This window comes from Hyperolius riggenbachi, chromosome 8 (assembly GCF_040937935.1).
Source record: "Hyperolius riggenbachi isolate aHypRig1 chromosome 8, aHypRig1.pri, whole genome shotgun sequence".
Lineage (NCBI taxonomy): Eukaryota > Metazoa > Chordata > Amphibia > Anura > Hyperoliidae > Hyperolius > Hyperolius riggenbachi.
This window is the reverse complement of record NC_090653.1, coordinates 133,266,295-133,287,671: the sequence shown is the minus strand read 5'-3', so window position 1 is coordinate 133,287,671 and position 21,377 is coordinate 133,266,295. Positions and strand designations below refer to the sequence as shown.

Sequence of the window (21,377 nt, the reverse complement as noted above, 5' to 3'; positions counted from 1 at the left end):
TTGTGATCTGCATTATCTGCATTTGATCTGAGAAAATAGCATTATCTTTTGCTTACATTCCTCTGTTGCTACATTCCTAGCTGTTTTGAAAAGGAGCTCTTTCTGCTTCTAGCATGCACACTGTTGAAGAAATAATCATTAGAGGATTTTAATATAGAATTACAGCAACTATGAATAAAAGACAATGACAGATTTCAGAGCAGATAAACTTTACTTTGGGAACTTGTAATTTGTAAATGGACAATACAGTATTACCTGTGCACAAAAGCAAATTTGATAACTGTATGGGTAAAAAAAAAGTAGGGAAATACATTTTTATCGAATGATATGTCATGTTATGTTATGTCAGAGTTTTATTCCACTTTAAGGAAGCAGCTCACAATCTGATGTCACAAGCTTCAGTTAAACCATTCCACAAAGGATGGTTACAGACTCAATGGTTTACTAACCTTTTTGAGTCAAAGTCTCTAAAGTTACACTATATTAAAAAAAAGTATCAAGATTTCTTCTTCCAAATCATTGAATTTGGGCGTTTCAAGCAGTTCCGTGGCAGCAGGTGTATGAAATCAGGCACCTACCCTTGCAGACTACTTTTACAAACATTTGTAAAATAAGGGTCGCACTCAGGAGCTCAGAGAATTTCAGCGTAGTACTGTGATACTGCACCTGTGCAGTACGTCCATTCATAAAATGACTCCGCTACTAAATATTCCTTCATCAACGTGGGCAAAAAGTGATAGGCTATGGAAAAAACATAGAGTGGGGTCACTGCATACTGAATTCCTCATTGTGCTGAAGTTGCCAATTTTCTGCTCAGTCAGTAGCTGCAAACTGGATGATCTTCAGATTAGCTCAAGAACAGTATATAGAGATCCTAATGGAATGGGTTTCCATGGCCAAGCAGCTACATTTAAGCCTGACATCAACCCAAAGTGTCAGATGCAGTGGTGTAAAATACACTGCCACTGGATTCTAGAGCAGTGGAGACGTGTTCTTTGAAGTTTTGAATCTGGCATATTTGGCAGGCCAATGGATGAGCCTGGGTTTGAATGACTGCATTGTGTCAAGTGTTAAGTTTGGTGGAGAGGAGTTATTGTGTGAGGTTGTTTTCCAGAGTCTTGGTCCCTTAGTTCAAGTAAACAAAACTGATTGCTTCAGAATGCCACATTTTCGGCAATTTCTTGCTTCCAGTTTTAAGGAAACAGATTGGGAATAACACATTCCTGTTTCAACAGGTGGAGTTTCATTTTAATAATACCTTGCTCCAGAGTACTCTGGCCCTAAAGCTACGTCTACACGTAGCGATCCGGCGGCGATTTGGCTGACGCGGCTCGATTGATATGATCCGACAGGACGGATCTCCCCACCGCCGATTCGCTGCTCGTTCCCCACGAGGGGACAATGGCAGGGAATCAAGCGGAAGATAAGCGGGGACGAGGACGGATCGAATCCGACGCACGCGCGGGCGAGTGGGGACGCGGCGTGTATGCGCGGGGATGTGGAAGAGGCGATCCGGCAGCTAATCAAGCCACCGGATCGCTCCGTGTAGATCAGGCTTTACACTTGGCCAAATCTTCACAATGTCAAAACAATGACAACGTGGGAGTTGCTACCATAGAGGATTTGAGCCTTACCAAACCCCCTCTGGAGAACCAGAAAATAGCTGTCCACTGATGGTCTCCATCCAACCTAAAAGAGCTTGAGAGAGTCTTCAGAAAAACATAGTAGAAATTTTCCAAATTTAGGCATATGTATGAAGTTGTGGTACTGTTCTCGTTTTTTGAGGGATGGAGGGGAGGTGTAACTCACTCCCTTCATGTCACTCATTTTCTATATGACAGTTCAGCATTGCTGTTATCGCCACTAAACACACCCCAGTAAATCAGTTGGACGCATGGGATGGGGGGCTTTGGTGTGGGACATGTTAGTATGGAGGGGCACAGCACTGTGTGGGCAGTATGGGTATTTGTATATAGTGGAAATGCCATGCTATCCAGCTAATATTATAGAAATAAGGGGATTACCATTATTTACTGAAGAACTTTTCAGCACAAATACCCAGAGTCCTCTTTTTTTTTTATAAATTCCTTAAATCTGAATGAAGATTTAAAAAACAAACAAAACATAGTAATAGTATTTGTTTAGTAAGATGTCTCCTGGTTAGGAAAGAATTCAAGCGAACTGAACTTGCTTCACTTTAAAGGTTAATCACATGCAATAAATAAAACTAAAAAAATCTGCACTTTTCTGCGCAATGTTGGAATTGCCCACAAGTTACCAGTAGAGTACAGTATGTCCTTGGCAGAATCATCCCCACTGATCAGAAACGAAGGGGGTCATCTAGTAAAGCATGCTCTGATGGCTTTTATTGGTTGATGTTGAGCATATTTCTTACTTCATAATTACCATGCATTAAAGGGAATTTGAAGTGAGAAAAAAATGGAGGTTGCTATATTTATTTCCTTTTAAGCAATACCAGTTGCCTGGCTGCCCTGCTGATCTGTTTGGCTGCAATTGTCTCTGAATAACACAAGAAACAAGCATGCTGCTAATGTTGTCAGATCTGATGGTGAGATCAGAAACACCTGATTTGCTGCATGCTTGTTCAGGGTCTATGGCTAAGGGCCCATTAACACTGGGGCGATGCAGAGCGGTAAATTTACCGCATCATGGCCCCGGGCAATGAAAGTCTCTGGGGGAGTTCACACCCCCACATTGCGCTAAGCGGTGCAGGAAGTGCCCTATCTAACGCGAGCACATACCAACGCTACTGTGCGGCAATCTGCATCGGATTGGAAGTCATGTAAGTCTATGGCAACGCAGTGCTTTAACAAAAAGCTAGTGTGCTTGCTTGCGCGGAAGCATATATTTTAAATACGCTTCCGTATCCCCAAAACTGGAATCGACCGCAAACGAGTGTCACTTCCTGTTTGGATCTTGGCCAGGCAGGGATTATCGCGTACTAACGCAGTAATCCCCGGAGGCCTGTTTTTGTCGGTACACGGCCTCAAAGTATTAGAGGCACAGAATCAACAGGGCAGCCAGGCAACTGGTATTGCTTAAAATGAAATAAATATGACATCCTCCATATACCTCTCGCTTCTGGTCCCCTCTAAACCAGTTAAGATGGTGAGGAAAGCCAGGCTTAGGACTCGTTCCCACTGTAAAACGCAAGTTGTTGACAAAAATTAATATTGCAGTGCGCGACAACACAAAACCACTGTGTTTTATTTTAGGACAGATTCCATTCAAAGCATGGGCAGCACACAGGATTTGGCAGAACGCGTGCAGCTGTGCATTTAAAAGAATGCACTAACAAGGACACAGAACATTTATATTGTGCTTTTCTCCTAGCGCAGTGATCTGCAAACTTGGCTTTCCAGCTGTTAGGGAACTACAAGTCCCACACTTGTAGTTTCTTAACAGCTGAAGAGCCAAGTTTGCAGATCACTCTCCTAGCGGACTCAAAGTGCCAGAGCTGCCAAGGGCATGCTCTATAGGCAGTGACTGTGTTAGGGAGTCTAGTACAAGGTATCCTCACTGAATAGCTGCTGGCTTACTGAACAGGAAGAGGGAAGATTAAAACTCAAGTCTCCTGTGTCAGGGGCAGAGAGGGTCAGGGCCCTTCATCATTCCACTACCCAGTTACTGCACTGCAACACAATTATTCTGAACTACAAATATTACTTTCTATGCGGTCTGATGTGATGTCCTTGGATATCTTCCAGATGTGTGCAATGCAATTCTGTATGGCAACACATCTAGTGGGAACAAGACCTGAAACCAAATTTAAAATGCAGTACTTTTTGCTTCTGATTCAGCACATCACACCTTTTCAATCATCACGGCTAGATGCCTAAATTGTCAAACATATCTATAGAACAGTTGTGATAATGACTCTTATAATAGAGAGTAGTAGTATAACAATGGGATTGAGTCATAAAACTTATTTTATGAATGATCTATCCCTACCTGTTTCTTGCCTTATCTATAATGTGGGATGAGAGTAATGAAAGAAGAGTAGTTAGGCCCCATTCACAATGGGAGCTTGTCGTGTTCCCTGTAAAGACGAAATGAAAAAGTCACACCGCACCTTGTGCGACATTGCGTTGCATACAGTCAATAAAAAGTATGCTTCACTACCACGGTTAATGCATGCATTATGCAGTGTGTTGGGATACTGCACTTAGATCGCATCCCACCAGATGCACTGTTTGCGTTGCATAGATTTACCATTGCAGTATGATTTTCAGCATTAGAATGCGTCCATTACTTTGCACCACAACACCCCACTGTAAATGGGGCTATACTTATTATGTTTGGAAGACAATTTCAGCCCTTTCCAAGCAAACTTCAGTATTACTTTTCTCTCCTTATTTTCATTTTATGTGACTCTGTAAGCCTCATTATCTATTAAACCCATTTGATTCTTAAAGGTTTCCCAGTATATACCGTATTATTATTTAGGCAGGGCTCACACTTGTCAAAATCACACTTGCCTTTTCCCCCATGCAAATTCGCATTTGTAATTAAAACCCATGTAAGTCAACGGGATCATTCACACTTAAAGATAATCTGTATTCTAAAATTCTTACAATAAAAAAGCATACCATTCTATTAAATCTGTTCTCCTGGGCCCCTCTGTGCTGTTTCTGCCACTCCCTGCTGCAATCCTGGCTTGTAATTGCCATTTTTATGCAGTGTTTACAAACAAAAGACATATCAAGTGGTGTGAGTCATACAGAGTGTGCAGGGGGCCTGGAGAGGGTGTATATAGCTTCTATCCAATCACAAGCAGCACAGCACATTCCAGCTTGACTGCCTCAGCCTGACAGACCCGACAGAGGAGAGAAGATTAGATCATATAACAGAGATAATACAGCCACTGTGCAAGTAGGAAAGGCTGCAGTTAGACAGAACACATTAGAACAGGTATAGGAACTTATAGGATAGAAGAAATAAGGATGAAATTTTGTTACAGAGTCTCTTTAAAAGGAGTCTGAAGCTAAACAAAAAAACAGGTACTTACCTAAGGAGAGGGAAGTCTGTGGGTCCTATAGAGCCTTCCCGTTTTCCTCACGGTGTGCGTGTTCCCCCGCTGGCTCCCCCGTTAGCAGTCTACCACCCATGGGTCATAGACTGTTCTCTTCTGTGGTGGGCTGGCTTCAGGAGTCTTCTGAAGCACTCGCCCCATACTGCACATGCGCGAGCACCCTCTGTTGCGCACTTGCACACATGCACATGCGCATCACTTCGGTAGCCCGAGTGCTTCCAAAGACTTCCGAAGTCTCTTGCAGCAGGAGATTCAAACGGAGGAGCCTTTGGGGGGAAAGAGGAAACTCTGAGGAGGAACGGAAAGGCTCTAAAGGACCCAGAGACTTCCCTCACCTTAGGTGAGTATCTGTTTTTTATTATTTTTTTAGCTTTAGATCCACTTTAAATGTGAATTGTGCATGCAGGTAAAAAAAATTCACAACTTTGCAGCATAATTTCACACAAAGGGTTTGATTCACTAAACCGTGATAACTGATATCACGGTCGCGCTAGTGTTTTGGTAACGTTTTGAAAATTCGCAAAAATGTGCGAATGCACATGAAAAACGTTACGTGAAAAACGCTGGCGCGACTGTGATATCAGTTATTCAGTTTAGTGAGGCCCAGTGCACACCGAGCGGTTTTTGGAGCGATCCGCCGGCTGCATCCGCCTGGAAAAATGCTTGGCTAATGTATTGCAATGGGATGGTGCACACCGGCGGTTTGAGGTTTTTGCCAAGCCGCAAACGCGCCTCCTGCGGCGCGTTTGCGGTTTGCTAAAAAACCTCAAACCGCCGGTGTGCACCACACATTGAAATACAATAGCCAAGCGTTTTCACTGGCTGATGCGGCTGGTGGATCGCGTACAAAATCCGCTTGGTGTGCACCCGGCCAAATATCTGCTCTCTGCTCCCAAAACCGCTAGCGTTTTGACGATCTGCTAGCGGTTTTGGTGTGCACTGGGCCTTAATCAAGTCCAAAGTGTGCATTTTCTCTTTGACAAGCATTCACTACTGTGGAAAAATGCTTGTTTAAATGTAGACGAACATAGTGTCTAAAAATCTGCGCACAAAAAAAACCCTTCACATGTATGAACTCTCCCTAATGCATTAACTGTACTATGTATATTTAAATGCATAAAATATATATAAAGCAAATGGATACATAAGTGCACCCATGCTACAAGTGATCTTGACCCAAAGTCCTCTGTAGCACCCAGGCTGCCTTTGCAAGCTTTGTAGTAAGGGTTTGGCACAAACCAAAGATCTTCTTATTAGTAATCCATTAAAATAAATGGAAGCAGCCTAATTACTGTTGAATATACAGCAAAATGTTGCTGTTTTGGGTTACACACCCTTTTTCAAGCTGTTAAGATGTCATTGTGGTGCCAACCCTTAGGCCTCTTTCACACCAAGACGTTGCGTTTTAGGGGACGTTAAGATCGCATAACGTGCCCCTAACGCAACTATGGTGGTGCTGAAGTTGGACGTCAGATTGAGCCGCGTTGTGCGGCTCTTGGTGCGCTGTTTTCGTTCTATCTATACCGACAGAACAGCCGCTCCAGGATAGTGATGGGTGAAGTCCGGATTTTCAAGGATTCAGATGATTTTAATCGGATCATTGAAAAGATCTGGATCTTTGAACCGAATCATTTGAATCATTTTACTAGGGAAGCAGACTGGGGGTGAAATGACTAGCAGGACAGGACTTTCCCTGCACTGTACATTCTGTATGTTCCTGTTTCTTCCAGACAGCCATCCACTGTGAACGGAATCGTTCATTGTGATGATCCGGATGATTCGACTCACTAAAAAGATCCGGATCAAATGAACGATTCATTCATGATCCAGACAACACTGAGTCCAGGTTACGTCACCACAGTGCAGTGAATATTAATTAGCCATGTGGCTAGGCACTGAGCATGTGCAAGCAGTCTAACGCAGCTAAAGCCCAGTATAACGCACAGCATGCTGCACTTTCCCAGAACGTGCAGCGTTACAATGTAACGCAATGTGGGCACTGTGAACAGCCCATTGATTTTTCATTACTGTGCGGTGGGCTGCGTTACAGGCTGCTCTAACGTGTGCCTGTAACGTCCCACTGTGATAGCAGCCTAACTATCAGGTAAGAAACACACATTCTCTTTGTTTTCTGTATGCGTTTTTCTGTGTACGTTTTCTGCACACCAAGTGTGTTTCTATGCAGAAAAACGCATGTGTTTCTTCACAGCAGCTAATGTAATTGATACAGAAAACTGACAAAATATGCAGAATCATGATGCAGAATGTCAGGTTTTTTGCTGTGCGTGAAGAACGTATTAAGTGTGAACTAGCGCATTGATTTACATGAGTTCTCAGTTTTTCTGTGCGGAAAACGCGTACAACTGTCAAGTGAGTTCCCTGCCTCAAGCTTGCAAAAATATAAATTTAAGTGGACCCCTGGTGTAAAAATAAAACCCACACTATCAGCTCAGGCAACTGAAGTTATAACAGTTTTGATGGTTAGCCGCACCCCCTTTCTGAAAAACTGCCATGGCAGTTTTCTGTCTTTGCAAAGACTGCTAAGAGATTGTGTAATCTGTAGGTGGGAGATACTTCAGGGTGTGGCCAGAGGGGTGCTCTGCTTCTACATGTGCCACTGAGCCAGTCTATCTTAGAGAGTAGGCTGTTGCCTTCCAGAGCTGCTACAATGCTTCCTTGCTGCTTAAAGAGAACATGAGTTAAAATAAATCAGTGAAGCTTTACTTACCTGGGGCTTTTTCCAGACCCTAGAAGTCTACCTGCTCCTGCGCCGCAGTTCCATAGTCCTCCATGCTGTACCCTTCATAAGATTGTGACTCCAGGCTGGGTCCCAGGCTTCTGTGCGGGCGGGCCCTCTTGTGATCACGTTCCCATGGATGGGAGCACTCTGCGCTTGCACAGTTCACAAAGACTTGAACTGTGTAAACACAGAGCGCTTCTGGCCACAGGAGTACACAGTGTGCCCGCGCAAAAGCCTGGAACCCAAGACCCCAACCAGGCCAGAGATACCCTGGAGGACCATGGAACTGCACCCTTGGAGCAGATACACTTCTAGGGGCTGGGAGAAGCCCATGGTAAGTAAAACTTCACTGATTTCTTTTAACTCATGTAGGCCATTGCTGCATTTGGATAAAACCAAGAGGGGAAACAGTCGTAGTAAGTAATTTGGGCTCTTTTTCACATTTTTGAATTACAGCGGAGGTGAGCAAAGGGTAAAAATAATCAATTAGGAGTTTTTAAACTAGAATAAGGCAGAAGTGATAGATGGTCTTATGCTGAGGCACTGCCAACATTACTACATTTTTTACAAGCCATTCTAGATCAAATTCCTAAAACACAACCGAACTAGACCTGTTTTCCAAAATCTGTCCTCCTCCTGCCTGCACTGCACCCGAAGCCCTAACCCTCCATTCTGTTCACTCCCTCCCTTTCACATGGGATTTTAATTTTCACGTAACATGGAGTCCCCCTCCCCTCATTCTTAACTCATCTCCCTCTCCACCCTCTGAGTTATCCCACATCCTATTTTTAACTTTTCTTTTCTCTTTCTTTATTTACGTCCATTGCAGCCAGATCTCTGTGGTTCACAGATGGGCTCAGGGAAACTCGCAGAGGTGCGTCACAGGCCCAAAAAGAAGCTTGCCTCACAAGTGCTTCTTTGAGATGTCCTAGCGTTTGCAGCTGCAAGTTCATGCGTGTGCTGTAGATATGTTGCTTGGCTCACTCTTCTCTCATTCACTCCAACCTCCAGGGGCCCATGTCACTTCATATGTCAAACCTGTTTGATTTTAAGAGCCACAGCATGTTCTTGAGTTTGTCTCAACCGGAATGGCACTGAGATAAATATTTGTTTTCTTCCAGTTGTCATCATATACAGCCTTAGTCATCAAGTCCATACAATGATAAAAGTGCATTACATATATTAAGTGTTTTGAATGGTGTAGAATGATGAAGTAGAAGTGATCTGTTTTCAGTATAGTAACTCAAAGCAAGCTGTTTTCAGAAGTCCATCAGTAGGTCTCCATGTTTTTCTCCACTGTTTAGCTATGTTTCACTAGAGACACATCTAAAGTTTATTCTACATTGGTTGTGCAGTAAGAACTGTAACAAGCAGAGAGTTGTGCTCACCTCACCACAGTCACTAGTGACAGTCACAAAGGCAAACTTCCAAGATGTCATATCTATAGAAAGCAGCAATGTCTTAATTTGCCAGATAGGAATGTGTATGTGACCCTGCTGTTTTGTATAAAGATATTTTTGACATGTGCTGCCTAGCTAATATCATTTTGAAAGTAGTACACAAGTAGCCTGTGTAGCTTCTAAATGCAGTCTGAACTGGCTGTCAGCTTCTGCTTTTAGGGATTATTGAATCCTAAGAAATAACATTGAACTCACTAAATGCAATTATTTCCATATGCACTGCAGTATGGTGTATTCTATTTGCCTGCTTTGCAGTGCATTCTGGAGAGGCACAGAAGCTGTTAAAGTGTACCAGAGATCAAATCAATTTGATACTTACACGAGGCTTCCTCCAGCCACATAAGCTCGTCTGAGTCCCACGGCATCCTTCCGTGGTCTGCCGTTCTGCCACAATCAGCCCCGGTAGCAGCATCCAGTCTGGTCTTCTGCGCATGCGTGGACCTCCCGCAAGTACCAACTCTTTAATTGACTTGATCTCTGGTTCACTTTAAAGGGAACCCGAGGTAAGAGGGATATGGAGGCTGACATTTTTATTTCCTTTCAAATCATCCATATTGCCTGGCTGTCCTGCTGATCCTCTGCCTCTAATAAAAAAAATCTTATACTTTAAACCATAGACCCTCAACAAGCATGCAGATCAGATGTCTGTGAAAGACCTGACAAGATTATCTGCATGTTTCAGGTGTGTAATTTAGATCCTACTGATCAGAAAGATCAGCAGGGCTGACAGGCAACTGGTATTGTTAAAAAGGAAATAAATATGGCAGCTTCCATAGGTTCCATACCTCACACAGGTCTCACTCATGCTTGTTCAGGGTCTATGGCTTACAGTATTATAGGCAGAGGATCAGCAAGACATCCAGGCAATGTGCATCATTTAAAAGGAAATAAACACGTCAGCCTCTATATCCATCACCTCGGGTTCCCTTTAAGGGCAAATTCACACAAATGCTTGATGAGTCATACTTTTACTACAGGTGCCCATTAAGTTAAGCAGTCGTTCACTAAAGTTGGACCAATAATGACCACCATTAGTTACTCTTTCACTTGACAACCGCCATTGTGCACGTGTAACCAAGTGAGAGCGCTTATACAGGTGTCCAAGCTTGGCAGTTATGAGGCAGCAAAATCAAAAGTGTGTTTCTAAAACTGTCACATGCTACTGCAAAGGGGGTGACTTGGCTTATACACTGAAATAGACTGTAAAAAGAGCTATATTAGCACTGTACATAACACTATGACCAGTCACACAGAAAGCCATGAGAGGTTTCAGTTTAAGAGGAGCTTTAGTTATGTTAATTAAAGAGAATCTGTACTCTGAAATTCTTACAATAAAAAGCATACCATTCTATTCATTATGTGCTCCTGGTCCCCTCTGTGCTGTTTCTGCCATTCTCTGCTGCAAACCTGGCTTGTAATTGCCAGTTTTAGGCAGTGTTTACAAACAAACTAACCAGCTTCTAATAGGCTCAGCTAAGCAGAGTGTGTTAGTCACACAGAGCCTGCAGGGGGTGTGTACAGCTTCTAGCTAATCACAAGCAGCCCTGCACATTCCAGTCTGACTGCCTCAGCCTGACTGTGCCGACTATAGAGAGAAGATTAGATCATATAACAGAGATAACACAGCTACTGTGCAATTAGGAAAAGCTGCAGTAAGCCAGACCACATTAGAAAAGGCATAGGAACTTATAGCATAGAAGAAATAAAGATAAACAATTTGTTACAGAGTCTCTTTAAAATAGATAGGTAATATAATCTCTTTTAAAAGAACAGGCAAATGTTTGATTTCATGAGGGCAGCCATCTTTTTGGTTGGAAGGAGGTGACCGGGAGCATGAGACACAGTTCCAACTGTCCTGTGTGCTGATCACCCATCCCAGTTGCTAGGTAACGTGAATAACAACATAGGAAATCCCATCATGCTTTGCAAAGCATTAGGGGAAAAAAAACCCGGGCAGTTTTCTTTGATGGGTGGAGCGTAGCTAAAAATGCAGCTAAAAATGATGCTTTGGTAACAAAAACAAAGTTCTGATGCTGTGAAATTGTTAAAGAAACACCAGGCCTTTTCAGTTCTGCTGAGTTGATTTCTAGTCCGGAGGTTCACTTTAAGATCTGAGAGAGAGGTATTGATATAAACATGACTGCAGTCAACATACAAGATGACATGACTAGTAATGTTCTCATCTGTACTTTAATAAAAGTGCACTGGGAAAGTCGGTCTCAATATTAACCCAAAAGAAGCAGATAGGGATCTGCAAGAAACTTTGATGTATATTGTTACAAGATGATGTTTTGTATTCAGTGTAAGACAATCGTCAAATTCTGGCCCGCGGGTAAAATCTGGCCCTCAGAGCCATTAAATTTGGCCCTCAAGTGGTTTCCCCACTTTGTGTAATGTTTGGCCCACTCTAGACCACCAGGGAAGCTATATTGAAGGTGAAGCTAGAACACCAGTGAAGCTATATGGGTGAGGTAGGAGGAAAGCACTAAACACTAGGCAACTGTATAGTGGTTGGGTGAGGGCCTCTAGACACCAGGGAACAGTATAGTGGAGGGAGGACCAGTAGACACCAGGGAACTGTATAGGGGAGGGAGGACCACTAGACACCAGGGAATTGTATAGGGGGTTGGAGGGGGGATGGGGGGAATTAGACACCTGGGAACTTCATAAGGGAGGAGGGTGGCCAATAAAAAACAAGATTAGGAGCGCAACAAGGTCCCAGTGTACAATTTCAGCCTACTTTGTATTTGAGTTTGACACCCTTAGTGTAAAATAAATGCTGACAAACATATTTTACACATTTAATAATAAAAGAAAGGGTTACACTCTCATGTCAAATATTGCTGTATATGCTGGACTGGAGAGATTCTCCTTTCTTTCAGTTTTCAGTAACATCACATGAATGGAATATGTTTTTGTACCACAGACACCCATAGCAATAAACAACCAACCACTTAAAGGGACACTTAAGTCAAACAAAAAAAATGAGTTTTACTCACCTGGGGCTTCCAATAGCCCCCTGCAGCTGTCCGGTGCCCTCGCCGTCTCCCTCCGATCCTCCTGGCCCCGCTGGCAGCCACTTCCTGTTTCGGTGACAGGAGCTGACAGGCTGGGGATGCGAGTGATTCTTCGCGTTCCTGGCCACAATAGCGCCATCTATGTTGCTATAGCATATATCATATACCATATAGCAGCATAGAGGGTGCTAATGTGTCTGGGAATGCGAAGAATCACTCGCGTCCCCAGCCTGTCAGCTCCTGTCACCGAAACAGGAAGTGGCTGCCGGCGGGGCCAGGAGGATCAGAGGGAGATGGCGAGGGTACCGGACAGCTGCAGGGGGCTATTGGAATCCCTAGGTGAGTAAAACTCATTTTTTTTTGTTTGACTTAAGTTTCCCTTTAAGGACCAGGGGATTTTTGGATGATCTGTGCTGCGTGGGCTCTCCAGGGGGTTCAGACTCCCCCCCCCCCCCCTTTTCCCACTTGGGGGATGTCCTGCTGGGGGGGTCTGATCGCCGACGCTCTGTGTGGTGGGGGGGACTCCTCAAAGCCCCCCTCCGCAGCGATTTTCCTCCCTCCCTCTCCCTCACGCTGTGGGCGGCACAGGATGGCGATCCATCCTGCGCCTCCTCTAATAGGCTTTAGCCTATCAGATGCCAGCGATCCCCGGCCAATCAGAGGCCGGGGATCGCCGATCTCCTTTACGGCGCTGCTGCGCAGCAGCGCCGTATCGATGTAAACAGCGGGGTTTTTTTCCCCGCGTGTTTACATTACGCCTGCGAGCCGCGATCGGAGGCTCGCAGGCAGTTCACGGAGACACCCTCTGTGAACTGACATGGAAAGGCAGCTCGAACGAGCGGCCGTTTCCATGTAAAACCACTTAACACCTAGGTCCGCCGATCGGCTGTCCGTGGTCGTTAAGTGGTTAACCTTTCACGACTGAAAAAAAAATGTATATAGCTCTGTCTTTCTAAGAGGATATCCAAAAACAAATTTCCAAAAGCAGCAATTTCTTTATTAAAGGTCAGAATAGCACTCCATATATTTCCCAGGCATGAAAGAAAAACAACATATCATAACATGACATTAGATAACAAAGTACAAATAACATGAAAGCAAAAAAAAACTAGTTTGTTTCAGGTCTTCATCAGGCCTTCATGTGCCCATGGAGTACACTCATGATATTGATGAACAGAAAGCACGCCTGTAGAAATGGCTGCCAGACTAGCTGGTACCACCTCTTAGCTACTCCCTGGCTATCTCATATGGTTGATGATGGGATAGGGGAAGGAATTTGGACAGGGACCTGGTCCATTGTTTATTGTAATGTTTTTTCCATGAAAGCAAGAGACAGCCAGTCAGGTACTTCATTACACTCCAATTTACCATCACATGTATTAACCACTTGTATCCAGCACTACAGTATATGTATGTGTTCCATGACACCAGTTTTAGCACAATGATGTAAATGTAAACCTGTAGTGCAGATGAACACAGTGTGAGTGCTAGCACTCCCCTGTGCCCATCACTCCATGAGACACCTGTGGGACTAACCAGACAATGGGCCAACTGGATTATCAAACGAATGAAAACTGCCGACTAAATAGCACCAAAGCCATAGAGATTAAAAATCTGAAGATATATAGATGACAAATGTCAATTTCATTTAATAACTAATTTTATAATTTTGGACTAAATGCTCTAGTCCCTTTTAGGACCAGAACCTGTTTTTTCTTTGTTCCCTTCCTGTTCACTGTGATTAGCTCGCAGTGATCAGGGGGCCAGGCTCCTTAACAACGTATGGAACTCCTAGGCTCAGAGCAAATTTAATAAAACATTTAAAGAAAATCTGTAGTAAAAAAAAAAGTGCCCCTGGACAGTACTTACCTCAGGAGGGTCAAGTCTCTGGATCCTAATAAGGCTTCCCCCGTCCTCCTATGTAGTCCTGATCAAGGGCTGGGACTCCCTGAAAATCACAGTAGTGCCTGCAGCCCACGGGAATATTTACCTTAGGGATCCGGCACAAACGCAGTTCATCTTCCCCTGCGGGCTCCGATGGAAAAAGCCAGGCCTGATCGGGTCCACTCTGCTGCGCAGGCACCTCAAGGGGGAAGATGGTATTGCACCTGCACTGGATAACAAAGGTAAATGTTGTCGTCTGCTGCTGTCCCGGGGTCCCACCGCTGGGTCTGTATTGCAAAGGAGGAAGGGGGAAGCCTCATTAGGATGTAGAGGCTTCCTCCTCCCCAGATAAGTACCCTCAGGGGTTTATTTTTTATTAGATTTATTAGAGAAGGCAAACACCACTTGCAAGAGAAACCCCACCACATTGAAATCTGTAATCTAATAATCAAGATAATGAACAGCACTGCTCCATCCATTGTTAAATTAACCCCATAGGAGATGACTGCATTAATATAAAACAGCAATCATGAGACCATGCGAGAAAATATGCAAACATCGGCAAGCACTAGAGCTGAATAAAAAAGGTGCTCACTTTTATTTCATAATTATTGTTGGTGATCTTTATTAGATCTGTGTTTTGCAAAGAGTACGAGCCCTTTTCCACTGCAAATTGCAATCTCAATTGCAAATGCGCTGGGATCCGAAGCAATTTGCAGCTTTTTACAAACTTGAATTTCCATGATTTTTTGTGTGATCATCCTTATCCACTGTGCAATTGTGTTTGTCCTTTTTTGAAGATAAGGAGAGGGGCTTCATAAGATAAAGCATTGGGAAATCCCAAGAAAATTGGATAGAGAGCTCCCATAGATTTAAACATTTACACAAACACAAGAAAACTGCAATATAGACTACATTTGCGTTTAGGTTGAAGTCGTATCACACTGAAGTACCACCGAAGGTGCCGGGCACTGCAATTACATTGGTAAGCATGGGAAAATTGCGTAGGATCCAATTTTAATCGTAATGTGACCAGTGGAAAAGGGCTGTAATGGTATATCAATCCACAGATTGTGATGGAGGACATCTAGCTATCACAGATAAGGGGATAACTAGATTCCCTCCATCACAATACATTTCAGGATGTGAAAGTTGCTCCAATACTAAAATGTTTGCTGCAACCTAAAAAATGAAATATTATTTGGTATTTGTAATTTCACAAAGTGTAATGCATTAGAAACACATTACCTTGTTGAACACAGCACTGCTTCTGAGTTTGCCAATCATCTAGTCAGATTGAGTATGGGACTTTTTGCCTTATAATAGCCACTCTGCCACTGCTTCTTGCGTCCCATTCAGTATTTTTGACTGCATAGCATTCTGCACCTTATAAAACTAGTTGTCATAGTATTGCACTCATATTAGTAACTGGAACTGCATTTAGCTGACTTATAAAATTACAGGTAGTCCCCGGTTAACAAACGAGATAGGGACTGTAAGTTCGTTCTTAACCTGAATCTGTTCTTACGTCGGAACAATGTGCTATCTCTATCCCCTGTACCTCCTCTGTGCCTCCAGTGTCCCCCTCTGTGTCACCTCTGCCCTCTGTGCCTGCGTATACAAGTTTAAAAGCCATTTTTGTCTTTGAATTTTTTTAAATCGATTTTCTCAAAAACTTCAAGTCCAATTTGAAAAAAAAAATTGTAGGCTTGTTCCAATGAAAACACTGAATCCATGCCGTTCATATGTCGGGGACTACCTGTACTTGTTATTGTATTCAGCTCTTAGGTTTTACTGATTTTTGCATATTTCATTGTATGCTCCTTTGTAGCAGGCTCTGATCTATCACTGATGTGCATATTTTTGCACTTATATTAGTAGCTGGAACATTCCTTAGCTGACATTAACGTTGAGTACATGTACACATAGGAATTGAGTGAAAATAATACCTTTATATCTAGTACACATGACTGGATGGGAATGTTTCAATGGCTTGAATATAGAATAAAAAATATTGTACTATTCTATTTAACTACATTTACTGATTTTGCATATAATCAGCAGATAACGATATACATGTTTGCCAAGAATACATTTAGTAAAGCCCATGTTTAGTTTTCACAATCATATACTGACAACATTTTTATATAAGCCTTCTTTTAACCCTTTAGTAGCCAATTTATTTAGAGGCTTTCAAGTGCTCCAGGCCAATTTATTTTAGCACATATTTTTATTTCTTCTTTCTTACATTTCCTTGCTTCTAATTAGTACTGCTGTAATGTGTATTTATGGCCACTTGTCACTAGAGGGCAGTGTTAGACAATAACACAGGACTTCTGCTTTTAGTTTCTATATTTTCTGATAGTAGAGAGAGATTAGAGCATTCCAAGAATTTACAGCACTATGATTTCTGCCAACTAGGGTCAAAAGCAGTGCACTTATCTCAAGCAAGATAACTCTGTTTAAGCTGCTAATGGGTTAACATGGGGAAAGAGAACGTACATTAATGGCTTAAAGTGTACTTGAAATAAAAGGATATGAAAGTTTTATACACACCTGGGGCTTCCTCCAGCCCCCTCTGCACCAATTGCTCCCATGCTGTCTTCCTCTGCCTCCTCGCTTGGCCGGTAGAAGCCCCGTTAGCTTGGCCCGTCAGTGCAGGCGCACCCCCATCTCGCTCCTGCAGCTGGGAGTGTTCTGTGCCTACGCAGTTTTACTGAGCAGGCGGAGAGCAGGGCACATGGCCAGGCCGCGCATGTGTAGTGTGCCCTGACTGGCCAAGCTAACAGGGCTTCTACGGCCAAACGAGGAGGTGGAGAATGACAACCTTGGAGCGATCGGTGCAGAAAGGGGCTGGAGGAAGCAACAAGTGTGTATAAAACTTTTATAGCCTTTTATCTTAGGTTTCCTTTAAACTTTGGGTATTATGGTGGATGTAGTATGGAGTTAGGTTCAGCCTCATGATTGTTTCCACTTACTTTCTCAGCTTCCATCTTAGCTGTCAGCAGCCAAGGAACCCTTTGTCCACAAACCTTCCAGTATCCTAGAAAAGCAATAATGTGACCTGTATGGTCTTTCGAAATACCTATTCTGTCAGCAATTTATCGCATAGTTATTCACTGATTGTTATTAATGTATTAATGAGCAAGGTTGCTGTGAAGCTTTTCAAATGCTTCGACAGGTCGTTCCCACAGTTGTTTGTCAAACAATTCAGATGTTTCCTCCTTGCCATGTTTGCATCTTTCGGCCTAGTGATCCACAGTACTCACATCCACACATATATCACATCAAAAACCTTTTAGGTCAGTGAATTTCGATTGGAGCAGCATTGCTGTCAAGAATGCAGCCACATGATATTACTTAAATTGCACTGACTAAGGTTCACATGTAAATCAATTTCATAGAGAGCAGCAAAACCACATAATGGTATGCAATGGCCTGCTGCTTGCTGAGGTGCTGGAGATCAACCAAAACAAGGGCCCATATGAAATTAACTTTTTCTCTTTAATTTTCTCCAAGTTGATATTTTCACACCTTGTCAATAAAATGCCTTTTAAACCAACAGTGTGCAAGAAAATACTCAGAATAATTTGGACAGTACTTTTCACCTACTTTTTCTCACCTTTTCAATTTCATTACTCTCTGTTTATTGCATATTTCTAGGGGACAGAGTTGTTAATGACCTTCTTGTGCCTCTACACGCAAGGCTTTAATAAGGTCATTTCCACATGAACATCATTCTAAACTGAATGCTTGTCCCACATTTCAGCCACCAACCCGTTGAGCAAAAAGCGCTATCCATTTGCAGTGTAATGTAACTGAATGGCAGCCTTCATAGCCACATGTGTGCCCACAGTTGACACATGGTTCCTCTGCAGCGGAAAACCACCTCATGTAACAATCTAGAGGGCGGCTGCCACCCACTCAAATGCAAAGCCGCTGACAGGTGTGCACTGCCCACCAGTTGCCTGTGTGAAAGAGACCTAAATATGTTTCAGTCTTGCATCTGAATATCTTTACTAGGTGTTTACATTATGGAGAACCGATAAAGTGTGACACCAGGAAATGACAACAATTGGATAGAGCTTCAATATCTGGCAACATTATTTTGGCAGTAAAGTGATTCAGAGATATGCTGAAAAGATGTTGGAAGGTTATTTTATTCATCAATATCCATTCTAAACTGAAGCACTGGTTTGCGTGTAAGCAAGCTGGTGTGGTCAAAAAATAAAGCTTCATGACATAAATCCATCTGAACTGCAGTTCACTTGTGTGGGTTGGACTGCCACTTGTCACCCACCATATGTCTGATTTTATCAGGCACCCAAACTTGACTTCATTGACGCAAATTGTTCCAGCTCCTGGTGTCCAAATTTCCTTAGATCTTTTAGGTGGTTAGACACCACCAAAAACAGTGATTTGCGGCAATGAGAATAAAGTTGGGCGCAGGGAGGCGCCGATATAATATTGGCTTTGCAAAGCGGGGAGACTCGGTGCCCAATATTTTATGGGGCGCCTCTCTGTGTCCAAATTTACTTTCATTGGTGTCAATTCATAAAAGGCTGTGCGGGAAAAAAATCTTGTCGGGAAAATACAGCATTCTGTATTTTAGACTTACATCGTGTCTCTGTGGCAGGGGAGGAGGTTTAGGTTAAGGTACCATGGGGAGGACGGGGATGGTTAAGGGTTAGGCAGCCCCAGGGGAAGTTAAGGGTTAGGCATAGAGGCATAGGTAGAGGGATAGTTCTGTGTTGGGCATCGGTAGAATGAAGGTTCTGTGTTGAGAGTAGGGTCAGCTTTAGTCATAGTAAAATATTGGTAAAGATTGGAACCCAGTAGTAGAATATCACTAATTTTAACGATATTATACTAGCGGCAATCCCCTTCGACCTTTTATCCAGGTGCCTTTTTGTAATGTACGCATGTCTGTCACACTGCTTACCACATTACCACATGGATAGCAGTCCAACGTCTACTCTTGTAAGTGCTGGATTTTACTGCTGTAAAATCATGTCATAATGATAAAACGTGGCTTATCTGCTGCAAAATTCTCTGAGGTATTCCATCCTGATCTTTTCCTGTCTGGACACACACACACACACACACACACGTACATCTGTATATATTGTTCTTGACCCCTGGACTTTATTTGTGTGCATAGGCACAAAGGAAGTCATGTGGAGACACTTAGGGGGTAATAGCTATAGAATAATAACCACGGCAGGTCATTCAGTAAGGTAAATTGTGTGGAAGCACGTTTAGACATCAGAGACTGTAGGACATCAGAACCTGGAGTTTTCTATGTGTGTGAACAACAGGCAGTGAGACAATAAGCACAGCAATTCAGGGCAATAACTTAGATCTGGAGTGCATGCAACCTGAATATAAGCTGTTCCATTTAGCTGAGTTGAATGAGGCAGCACTGCAACTGAGAGCAACGCAGGTACCATGCGTTAACGTAGAACGCACAGCCACCTGTGTAGTGTGCTCAGGTATTCATTATCCTCCACTACACTTCCATACATTAGTAAATACATATTAAGCATTATGCTGCTGTATTTTATTTCTGTATTATATTCTGTGGACACCCTTGTACTGTGTTTACAAGGAAATTTTACTGCATACCAAGTTGAAAGCACGGCTTGTGCGAAAGTATACATCTTCTCATTGTTCCTAGCCCAGGAGAAAGTTGTTTCTGGTGACAAAGGCACTTTTATCACATCGTCATTGTTCTTGCTTTTTTTTTTTTTTTTTTTTTTATTAAATAAAATGGCTGACCTGCTGGCATGATGGTTGTACCATTGGAATGTTCTTTAGTCATGTTCATCCAGATACCGGAGCTTATATAGACCCAAAGAAACAACCAAAGTGACGGTGATGCTCATCCTGAAATTTGGTATTTGGCTGGGCAGCCTCCAAACTTTCCTTTGCTCCATATTTTATGTAGGCCCCACCCAATGCATTCTGTTAGCTTTGTTGCTTTTGAGGATCAGCATATTATTACCATATACTGTGATTTTAAGTTATTTGATAAAGCTGTATCACATACATTTATCTCCACTCCACTATACGAACCACCACAAACCATTCCACCATATTCCATATAATACATCAGTATAAACACATTCCTCATTCTCTTCATTCTTTTACAGACATAACTTTATTTTCTTCTTTTTCTCCATCTGGGAACCTGGTTTTAGCTTTGTGTGTTAGTAGGAATTTATTTTACTTGTGATTTCTTCATAGCAAAACCAAGGTCTCAACCCTTCTCCCAGTGTATATGTAAATTGCATTATGTTGGTTGCTGAAGACCAGAACAAAGATGGTTCTCTCTATCTCTTGTCTCATGCAGGGAATTCCAGAGCAATGGGCGAGACTACTGCAAACTTCAAACATCACCAAACTGGAGCAGAAGAAGAACCCTCAAGCTGTGCTAGATGTCCTCAAATTCTATGATTCCAAAGAGACTGTCAACAACCAGAAGTACATGAGCTTTACCTCTGGAGGTAGATTTCCTGATTTGCTTATAAAGTAGCTTGTTTTTAATGCAAAACTGTCTTGAAACCGAGCATATGATGAGCAAGCGTGTGCTACCTAAGGTTAGTCTGTGGGAGTTAGGAGCTACAAAACTAGGAAGTCCCAGTTCTGTGTCAGGATACTGCCAGTTCAGTAAAGATTAGGCCTCATACATCTCTAATTATACAAAATGAGAGGTAGGTACTTACCGATTTATGAGTCAGTGCTGAACTAATTAGTACTAATCCAATGCAGGGATTTTTAGTTGTGAGCATAATAGTGCTTTAAGGCTCATATCCATGTATGCGCTACGGGCGACACAGGTGGCCACTGTTACGCACGGCACTGCGTTACTCCATGATTTTTCCCGATGTGGTTGCCATCCTATTGATTTGTAATAAATGGAATTGTCCCACAAACATGCAGGAATACATGCAAACATACATTGGGATTCCATGGTGAATCATGATGCATGGATAGGGACGTCAGACAGAGCCCCTGAGGCACTTCTGATGTGTTTGTGGATCGCATCACTGCAAGTTGCCGAAAACGCAACTGAAACTGCGCAAGTGGAAATTAGGCCCTAAGAGCAATAACATACAAAGTGCTCTGCAGACTAATCTCATTAAATCTGTACAAAATACTATCAGTCCTTATGAAAACATTACATTTTATAGTGCCTCTGTCAGCCACATGCACTAAGATTT

The 21,377-nt window shown here is 42.8% G+C and overlaps 1 protein-coding gene across 6 annotated transcripts in view; it reads left to right on the top strand.

Moving 5' to 3' along the window:
- PAK3 (p21 (RAC1) activated kinase 3) overlaps positions 1-21,377 on the top strand; it is a 293,331-nt gene that overhangs the window by 221,747 nt on the left and 50,207 nt on the right. For 4 of the 6 annotated variants that reach the window (XM_068251115.1, XM_068251116.1, XM_068251117.1 and 1 more), the window contains exon 4: positions 20,507-20,660. In XM_068251115.1, coding sequence (XP_068107216.1) covers positions 20,507-20,660 — 154 coding nt within the window. Of the gene's footprint in view, positions 1-8,622; positions 8,668-20,506; positions 20,661-21,377 lie in introns of all 6 variants that reach the window. The other 2 variants (XM_068251120.1, XM_068251118.1) reach the window with 1 other exon arrangement.